This window comes from Egretta garzetta, unplaced genomic scaffold (genome assembly GCF_000687185.1).
Source record: "Egretta garzetta isolate BGI_Z169 unplaced genomic scaffold, ASM68718v1 scaffold143, whole genome shotgun sequence".
Classification (NCBI taxonomy): Eukaryota; Metazoa; Chordata; class Aves; order Pelecaniformes; family Ardeidae; genus Egretta; species Egretta garzetta.
Genome location: NW_009259310.1, coordinates 2880353 through 2890732, shown reverse-complemented (window position 1 = coordinate 2890732; position 10380 = coordinate 2880353). Strand labels below are relative to the sequence as shown.

Here is a 10380-nt window from a genome sequence, read left to right as displayed (position 1 = left end):
GTCCCCGCGCAGCAGCGCGTTGTGCTCGGACAAGCCGCGGCTCAGGCGTCCCGGGGAGAAAGTGGGCAGGCCGGTTTGGAAACTGGTGAAGTGCACGGGCGAGGAGTTAGCGGTCTTGTAAGTGATGCTGGGGCGTGGGGTTAGTGGAGTCTGTGGGAGCTGCCTCCGACCCCGGCATGGGGTACTAGCACCAGATGTCGACAGCAAGGGGCTCCCATTAACTGAACCACTGCCCTACATAAAAATTGGAACAAAGCAAATCAAAAAATAAAAAAGGGAAACACCAGACAAACACAAAGGCAGGCAGGTATAAAACAGAAGGAGAAGCAACAGGAGGGAGAGACAAGTCACAAGAGGAAAGAAAAGCAAAAAAGAGAGAGTTTAGACAAGCACAGTCAGGGGGAGGAGGTTCTCAAGAAATAATTCAACACAAGATGTAAAGAGCTGGAGAACTAAAGTTCTGCGAGCGGTAAATAAGAACAGAAATGGTCAGAGCATCGGTAGGACGCAAACTGGCAGACGTCTCCAACAGAAGGGGACACTGTCCGGAGGGAAGGCACCCACATCGTACACAGGCTCACATGCGCCTTACCTGAACGAGGCGGCAGCGGCTCGCAAACCTGCGGTCATTTTTTTTGCAAATGCAATTTTGCACAAGAGCACACTCTGCTTGGGGGCAGATTTTTTGCAGAACTTCACCCCACGGTTGTGAATGGTGATGATGGGGAGCATTTCTGTGGATTGGATTATGCGGAAGGAGGGTTTGGGGGCAGGCTATTTTTTTTTGTAGTTTGGGGAATGAAATGCATTTTGATTAAATAGCCACTTTCTGAAAATACAACAACAGAAAGCTCTTTGGATGGGCTTTAACAAGAGGGTTCCTAAAGAAACGCATGTTCACCTTCTCCTCTTTAACATTACATATTTGATTTTCGAGGGGTAGAAAAGCCTGGCAGCTTCCCGAGTTACCAATAGTGACAAGTGGGAGTGAACTAAGCTACGGTAAGTTAAAAAATGCTGTGAGAGAGGGGAATGGGCCCTTCTTTTGGCATTTCTGCTCACATTCTCCCAGGGCAGTACATGAATAATCCTGCAAGCATGTTCTAAAAACCCCTTAGCCCTTCGTGACCTAACATTTTGAGACCAGACCTTTAATGTTTGAAGAGCAGCTTTTCCGTCCTATAAACACATCAGGTTGCTGCTTGCTGGGCTCTCAATCCATGCTTGTTCTGCTCTGCCTGGGTTTTCCAGCTCAGTTTCGAGGGCAAGCCCAGCAGTGCTGGAGGGGATCAGCCCAGCAGCTGGACATGGAGGCTATTTTAGCTGTGGTTGCCACCACTCATGCCATGTCTCTCAGAAGAAGAGGCAATACCAGCATTACCTGGGGTGCAGAGCAGCCTGGTGTCCCTCTCTGCAGCCCTGCTCTCCGCAAGCGCTGGGGGGGTGATACAGCATCTGCTGCTTGTGCTGCTGGACCAACAACTCACATCTTTCCTGGCCTGGCAACCAAGTCTTTGCCTTTCTCTTCTTCCATTTTCACCTTCTCCCTTCTCTGGCTTCCCCATGTTTCAGCCTTACTCTCCGCTGCAGACCTGTCCCAGGCCCCTGCTCCCTGGCCAAGTTGCCACCCATCACCTGCCCCCCCGTGGTGATGGAGGTGATGGTGACCACCACCAGGTGACCTACAATGTCCTAACATCTAGGGGAAGAGGTTCGGCCTGAGGCTGAGCACCTCAAAATGACAATACTTACAAAAGAAAGCAGAACTAAATTGTTTTGATAAATCTTGAGCTGTCTAAAACTGCTTTCTGCAAGATTTTCTGCCTTAGAATCATAGAACCATAGAATCGTTTAGGTTGGAAAAGCCCTTTAAGATCACCAAGTCCAACCGTTCCCCTAACCCTGCCATCCCACCACTAAACCCTGTCCCTAAGCACCTTGCTTGGCCTTTAAATACCTTTTTTTATCCAGAACCAATTCAGGAAATGATCTTGATTGTAAAAAAAATGGTGAGGTCTTTTTTCAAAGTGTCCAACAGGCTCCTTTCTGCTGAAATATTTTGAAATGCCAAGGCTTTTCATCTTATTTAAAAAATGCTTTTCCCAGATTCATCATGAAATGGGCTTTGTATTTAACAATTCACCTGTACTGAAAAGGAAACAGTGAAATAACTCACTAAAGATGCGTAACATCTCTGTGTGGGTCAAAGAGAGCATTGGGCGTTGACCCACAATGAAATGTTCACAGCTTGGTTTTCTGGCCTCCTCTTTCTGCACTAAAAAAAAAACCTCCAAAGAACTTCTTTTTGAACCAAACCTGTCCTGATTTTTGCCTTGGCTCCAAGCTGGAATGAAGCCACCTCATTGGCAAGGTGAAGCTTGAGCCAGCCTCTCTTTTTGGTACATGCAGGGGCCTCCAGGGACCTGGTGAAATGTTCTGGGCCAGGGCTCCTGGGAAAAGCTGCAGCTCCCTAGGAGAGGGACTGGCTAACACAGAAAATACTTGAGAGTTAACAAGCGCCTTGTTATCCAGCCGCAATAACGCAGGAATCGGACTGACGGAGCTTCTCACAGACACCTTGTTAAGACAAGGGCTCTTCAGCTCATCGGGACCGGAGGGATATGTGGGTTTGGCTATTTTTTTTGATGTTTTTGGTTTTGTTTTTTTTCCCAGAGCCAAGGAGAAGGAGAAATTAAGAAATGGAAAGAAAAACCTCATCTGGAAAACTAGGTGAAGGCCCGTCGGGGACTGCAGCAGCAATCAGAGATGGAAAAGGCCTCTGGGCTACAGCTCCCTCATGCTATGGCCGCACACTGTCCCGGCGGCATCAGCCCTTGCACCGATGCCACACCTGGTCCCAGCTGAGAATGACCATGCAAAGCTTGTCCCATGCCCCAGCTGTCCCCACAGCCATGCAGCAGTGTCCCCCGGGCACTCACAGCAGCACACACGGCCGTGGGGCAGCATCCCCCAGGCACCCCCGGCAGCACACAAGGCTCCAAGGCTGCCGCTGGGATGCTGCTAAGGACCATGCAAGGGGAGAGAAAGGCACAGGACAGGGCAAGGAGATTGAAAGCTGCTTCATTCTGCAGCCAGTGGGACACTATGGAGCCTCTTCATTTAAATCCTTCCCCAGCTCTCACTCATGCTGAGGGCAGGGTGTCCTCCTGCTCCCCACGAGCGGATGTCGTGCAGGGGCTGATGGCCAACAGCATCACTTGCCTCTCCCGAGATGCCCAACCGGTCACACACCACCGGCAGGCTGCAAATTTAGGGAGGTTTTGGAGAGCGGCCAGAGCCTCCCCCTCGGCACAGCACCTCTGCATTACTAGGAGATGTCGGCAGGGACCATGCTGGGCTGGGGCTGAGCTCTCTCCCCTTCCACCCAGGGCCCACCTTCTCCTTCATTCCCCCTCTCCCTTACCAAGATTCCTTCTCCCAGCTAGAGAGCACATTTGAAGATTGATTTGACAGCAGGGAAAAGGGGCTTTTTCCTCAATTTTCAGAAAATTAACCTGTTCTGCAATACGGGACAGCTCTGAAGCCCATGCAACAGCAGTTGGAAAATCCTGCTAACGTGAGCAAACCCTGCTGAAATCCCAGCTCTGGCTGCCTGGGGTCCCTGTGCTGCATTCTGTTGGCTTATACTGCGATGGCAAAGGATTTATTTGGCAACCACCAGATGTTTGTGCACGGGGCAGCGGTAGTTTCTGGCTCAGCACCACTGGCAGGGGAACGGTTCAGCTCTGCTGCCCAGGTCCCACGTCAGACTACCAGCCTGCCTTGGCTCAGGTACGCTCTCTCCACCAGCATCAAGAGCTGCCAGGTCTCAGGTCTCCAGGCTGCTCTGCTGAAGGCAGGGGCAAGGGTGTCCTTGGCAGTGGGGTCTCTGCAAGATGCCTTGAGTCACTCACTCACTCCGGAGGTGGCTACTAAAGAGCCATCAAATGACATTTCCAATCCCTGTCTTGGACATGAAGCACCAAGCAGGACCTCAAAGTCTTTACCTGCTACTGCCCAGCCTTCCCTGTTCTGTGGCCTTTATTTTAAGCAAAGCATGGAAAAGGTATGCACATCCCCGGAAGACCTTTGGGCCCTTTTCCCACCCTGCATCTCCTCACCTGTCTGTGTGGACCTTGCTCCGGCCCTCCATTGGGTGAGGTGGGCCTGCTCTGATCGGCAGACTTGGGCTGAGAACGGTCCCGGCTGCCGTAGCGGTCGCAGGAGTAGAAGCGCTGCTTTTCAGAGGAAGAGGAAGAGTGCTGCTTCCTCTCTTGGGACCGGCCGCGTTCCTGCTTCTTGTCCTTGGAAGAATGCTCACCAGACTGGGCCACTGAAAGATGAATGTTGGTTGGGGGTCACCAACACAGGAGGAACTCCCAGGTGTGGGGCAGGGAGGTTCCTCCATGCAGATGGGACCCCAAATCTCATCAGATGACCATCGTGCATCCTGACGGGAGGAGGACGAGGGACAAACCCTTGTTTGCAAAGCACTTACCAGCTTCTCCATCGGCCAGCTGATGGGGGGACCTGTCCAAGGACTTCTGCTTCTTCTCTTTCCGCCGGTGGCAGCGGTGGTGATGGTGGTGATGCCCTTGCTCCGGCGGCATGCGCTCCAAGGAGTATTCGTACAGGTGCATGGCGTGAGGGCGCTGGGGGGTCAGTGTGGAGACGGAGCGCTTCATGGGGCTCGTGTCCGGGATGGGCTGCAAGGCAGACGGATGGACACTGAGCAGGGTGAGGGCAGGCACTGCACTGTGCTCAGCTGCTTGGTTCCCAGCATGGGGAGGGTTTTACAGTAAGAGAGAGGGGCAAGGAGGGGAAGGAGAAAAACTGTTAATTGGATATAACTGGAATGGGCAGAAGGACTTGTGGAATGGTAGATTTTGTGCTAAATTTGAGGAGCAAATGTGATCTCCATTTGCTGAAACGGGCTTTACTTTTAGCAGAGTGCCAATCCACAGGTACCATTGGTGCGGAGCAAAATGCAGCACTTCACACCAAACACAGCATCATGGGAGTCAAGGGTACATTAGCAGGGGCATAGGGCAGCACAGTAGCCAAGCATCTCACAACGATAATTCTCCAAGGCTAGTTTCACCCAAAGCTGCTTCAGGGCCTGGGGTCATCCCAAAGCATCTCCAAAGAGGAAAGCATGAAAGCGTTGCTGGGCATCACATGGAAAGGGAGAAAAATCAGGAATAATAAGTGGGCAAGGTACAGGCCAAGCCACCTAGAAATTAATTCTAGCTCCCTGCAATTGAAGACAACTCCTGTCAAACATTTAAACCTCTCTTCTTGTCCCACCATTAATCCTTGAAGCCCTTGTGGCTGGGACAAGCAAGATGGCAGTATGTCCTGCAATTCTACCAGGACATCTCCAAAAATGACTGCTTGGGTTTGCTCTTGCTGTTTTCAAAGCATTTGTGGCCAAACATCTGGACGCTGAGTGCAATAGCACAGCCTCCCTCAGGCATAGCTGGACCCTGTCCCTGCAGCAGCTCCAGGCTCTGCTCCCTTCCCTTTAGGTCCAAAACCCTGCAAAGATGCTCTGCAGAAACCAAGACAGGGACTGCAGGACAGCTATTCTCACAGCCTGTCCCTTCCCTACTGCCCAATCGCCGGGTACAGAGCCCAGAAAACGAGGATGATTCCCACGCGTCCTTCTTCACTCTGCTGGCCTCCAGCTGGCTCTGCGGTGGAGACAGGGCTTCATCCATCCTCGGAGGCTTCCCTGGGTCTGCCACTGCGTTGAAGCTGTGTGGCTGAGGAAAGGCGTCGGAGCATGGCGGCCCAGGCTGCCTGGGCGGGAGCCAGGGTGTCCTCCGGTCCCTCGGCTCTTACACTTGTTTGAATTCGCAATCCAATATCTGCCTCCGGCAACACTGCTCGCAGAACATTTGCTTTGCTCACTGTAACCTTTCCAAAGAGCCTTGGATTATTTTTACTGCCTACGCTATTTTGTTTGCTTGCCCTGAAATTCAGATCTCTGCTGCCCCGTGGTATTTACACAACACCAAGCCCCTTGTTCTGCAGCACTGCTTGCTGTTGTGGGTGCAAAGAGCCGCTCTCCCTCTCAGCGGGCTGGCGCGGGTGGGTTATCTTGCATGCAAAGGCACCATCTGGGCTGAATTTCGGTTTGCTGTTCTCTCTCTTGCGAGGCAGTTACCCAAATTTTGGTGCTTCCCACTGGGTGGTAAGGGGGAGCGCTAGAGCTAGAAGGTTTGGCAGAGCCACAGGGCTGGGGGAGCACAGCAAAGCCTGTGGCATTGGTGCAGCCCCAGGCTTTGCACCAGCTGGGTGAGCAGGACCGTGTTGTGCTGCGTTGGTCTCCTCCCGTGCCTCTTGCTGTGTGCACTTGCTATGGGCAAGAAATTATAGTGAAAAGCTTCAGGTTTGTCCTCCTTTCTTCCTGTTGAGGCTGGAGATGGAGGGGGGCAGAGAGAGGTCCATAACCTGGACAGTCACATTCAGGAACTGACTGATATGGGCAAAAAAGTGAGAATTGAAAATACTTCCCACTGAAAATACTTACCCAGATTTCCAAAATCCCTTCAGGAGCTGCCGGTAAGAAGACGACAGATTTTCCAACAAAAAGCCATCCAAATCCATAAGAAATGAACATTTCTCTTTGGACTTTGAACCTGCTTCTACGCTTACTCCAGGGACAGAAGTCCCCACTGACACTACTGGGGAGTGGCAAAGCAAGGGATACCCTTTCCATAAATCCTGATAATGCTCTCGTTACGTTAACGGGGAACGCAGAAACTCCCCACAAGCCTCGGGAGACTATAGCATAACCCTTCGGAGAGTTACTAATTGCTTCTTCATTACCAACCCCACTTTTCACTTCCTAAATTCCTGTGCAACAAGGCATATACAAACAAATAAATAAGCAAACCAACCAAACAAAAAGTCCCTGCCATTACAGCGTGCGGCGTGCAATTGTGGATCGAGGGAACTGCAGCAAAGTGGAAAGAGGTAGCAGCTGCGTCGGCGCAACAATGGACTCCAAATGAGAAGGGAAAAAAGTAAAGGGTTAAGGAAGGTTAATTACTGCTTAACATGAATTTAATAGGATACAACTTAGTGCAAACTACATACTGCTAGGTAACTCCCAGGTGACCGTGCTTTGCTCCTCTGCAAACAATTCGGACAGGATGAGAGACATTATTTGAAGCAGCCCCACAGTACAGCCATTGTCAGACATCACGGCAGATGCGCAGCGGACACGATGACAACAAGGGAGAGGGGGTGATGGGGGAGGAGGACAGCAAAGAGGGAGGGAGGAGGTGAGGATGAAAGCATAGGGAGATTATCATTGTTTTAAAAAAAAAAAAAAAAGTGGAACATAAAAAGACAACGGAATGACGGGTCAAACAGAAAGGGAGCCATCCAGAAACAGAAAGCATCGCAAATCAGAGTTATACAGAACTCAAAGTTTGGGGGGAGCAGAAGCAGCATGTGAGAGGGAGGGTGAAGGGCATGGAGGGGGGAGACACACACAGAAAGTACATCAGTTACTCAGCTGAAGCTACAACCGCCAAAACATTGTATTATTAAATGAGGTTAGACCTGCTCAGACATTACGGGCCTGATTCATAATGAGATTGATCAGCTTTCATGCGGGGCAGCAGCGCCCGGGGGAACAGGTACTCTGCTTCTGCGAGAGGCACTTCTGCAAATACCTGACTGCCACCGAGAGGAGTTTCCCAAGGGAAGGCTCCTGCTGCCGGCATTGCTGCTGCCAACTGCATTGCCTGGGAAGGAAAGATGCTACTTGTGGGTTTGCTTTGTGGTCCATTTCTTTTATTAAGCATGTTGAGTAGTGCTCCTGATACGGCAGAGAACCCCAGCTCTCATACAGTTTCTGAAGTCACCAAGGAAATTTGCTGGCCAATGAAGCATAGCTTGTGCCAGCCTGGGCATGTTAGCAAAAAGAGTGTATCTGTTGGAGCTATTGCTGCGTAGGCAAGACACAGGCTTTTAGTCTTAGGGTGCTGCGTGTCTTTCACGTTCTGCTCCCTGCGGAGAGCAATGGCAAGAGCCCACAGCCATGGGCGGCTCCCCCCCCGGCTGCATGAATCAGGCCCTTTGAATGAGAGACACAGCTACGAGCAGCAAGATGTTCTGACACATAGGCGGCAGGACGGTGGCTGGAGAGCACCTGGGACAAGCAGCCAGCAATGAACATGTGAAATGCCCCCCCAATGATCTGTGAAAACCATGACACCCTACGCACTAAGTAGCGCCTACAAGGTGCTGTAAAAGTCAACTCCAGTGATGAAGTTTCTCCACAAGAAGTTAAACAAGGGAAACCTCAACAGCATTTTACTGACCAAAGTCACGATACAGTATGTGCTAAATACTGCGGGAAGAAGAAAAAAAAAAAAAAACAGGGAGGATGCTTAGTGTCTCAATGCAGCCTTCCAGGCACAGGCTCCCTGGTATTTTCTGTACCCACTATATTCATCAAAGAGAATCACAGCACATCTCCAGCTTTCTTCACGGCTAGGGCACAGGAGCATGCCTCGGCTGTCTGTCTGGAGAGACAGCAAGCAGCTGTCAGTGGGAAACACACAGCTTGTAGGAACGCAGGCTGGCAAACCCTGTCATCCCCAGTTAATCAGAAGAGGCACTCTCGGGTAGGCAGCGATCAGTAAGCTTCCCAGACTGAGGGATTTCTCTGGGTTGCTTTTTGCTGCAACCAGGGATGAGTAAAACCGGGGGCAGTGCTGTGCCTGCACATGCGTACCAGCCACCCAAGCACAAAGGCTGGTTACCTGTCTCCACGTTCAGCAAACATCTTTTAAAACAAATATTCACAAGCAGCTTCAAACAACGCGGCAAGCAGAGAGAAGATCCTGAGTGCTTGACCCACTCTCAGTCTGCCCGCCCCCCCCCCAGTAAAGTCTCCCTTGCTCACCTGAGTTTCAGCAGCCAGGCGTGGCATGGAAGCTGCCCGCCCCTGGCTCTCCAGGCCTGGCTGGTGCTCTCCATTGGCAAGTGTGGGGCTGATTTCCCTCATTTCTACCACCTGATCAAAATAAGAAATGGTTTCAGTAGCAAGAACATGAACATCCGCTTTGAAGACATCATCTGAGCAGGCTTCTCCTCAGTTTGATTTAATTGTGAAGAGATGCTAGTATGAGAAGGAGATGTGGAGTGCCCAAGTTACTCGATCTACAGGGCTGTCTTCAACGAGGACAACAGTGGCCCAAGCTCTTCCACTAGCCGTGGCAACGAGCCCCAGCTGTGACCTGTGAAACCCCTCATCTGAGTTTGTACACTGATGGCAATGGGATTGGGACAACAGGACAACTAGGAGGAGATAGCCTTAAGTTTCCTATCACAGCACACACATAATTCCACGACAAGCGTGTCCACATGTGCAGCTATCAGACTGTAGAAGCTCACAGATTTGGTTTTTCTCCATGATGTTCAAGCAACCTTGGGGTATTAGGAGACACATTAACGCTTGTCTCAAGGGACAGACCTACTGTCTACTGCATTTCACCCTGTCTTCACCTGCTTTTTCTAAACTTTTTCTCAAATGTCTAAAAATCTATTGCATTTCTAAAACCTACTGCATCTCACCTCATCTTCACATTGTCCCCCTGTTTGCTCACCCGTTCAATGGGGATTTCTTCTGAGTGGCCTCGTTCAAAAGCTGGTGTCCTGGTTTCATAAAACACATCCTGGGTACGTTGGGTCCCCCAGGAACTGGACTCTTTGATCCCACCCTCCGGGGCTGGCCTGTCAGAAAGGAGAGAGGAAAAGGATTAACTCTTTTGCAAAGAGATTTTGCCAACCTTACTGTGATGAAGGTAAACCACTCTGATACCCTTTGAGGTTTCACTTGTGAAACTAGTTGCAGGACATGCACAGCTGCTGGTGAACCTATAAGGTCCCCTTGGGTTTTGCCAGGGCCACTTCCTCACAGCCTGAAGATCCCGTGAGCAACAAGGAAATCAAACCAGCCATCACATTTTTTTTTTCCAGTAACTAGGGAAAACAGCTTCTGCAGCCTAAATTCTGTTGAAGAGGAATGAAGAATTTTGGAGTTCAGGCAAATTATATATGCAAGACCAATTAGACATTGGTCAAACACATCTGTGGCCACGCTGAAGTGCATGCACTGAGTGCACAGTGGCACAGATGGCCCTGGGTTTCACTGCGGAGTCTGATGTTGGTTTCCCCATTGGGGTTATTTGGGACATTTAAACTTCCGATGTCTATCAGTAAAGATCCATAGAGCTTTTGACCCAGAGGAAAGTCACCTGAAGAAGAACAATAAACACAGAATGGATTGGGCATCACTGTTAATATAACTGTTTGGGAAGCTCTCTGTGGAGGTATTATTTTCCCTGAAGGGAAAGA

The 10380-nt window shown here is 50.6% G+C and overlaps 1 protein-coding gene across 1 annotated transcript in view; it reads right to left on the bottom strand.

Moving 5' to 3' along the window:
* Positions 1 to 10380, bottom strand: part of CACNA1B (calcium voltage-gated channel subunit alpha1 B) — a 304713-nt gene that overhangs the window by 2863 nt on the left and 291470 nt on the right. The window contains exons 47-51 of the mRNA XM_035891880.1: positions 9630 to 9756; positions 8927 to 9037; positions 4499 to 4706; positions 4122 to 4333; positions 2 to 234 (exon numbers count right to left, since the gene is read on the bottom strand). Of these exons, the coding sequence (XP_035747773.1) occupies positions 2 to 234; positions 4122 to 4333; positions 4499 to 4706; positions 8927 to 9037; positions 9630 to 9756 (891 nt within the window). The remainder of the gene's footprint in view (position 1; positions 235 to 4121; positions 4334 to 4498; positions 4707 to 8926; positions 9038 to 9629; positions 9757 to 10380) is intronic.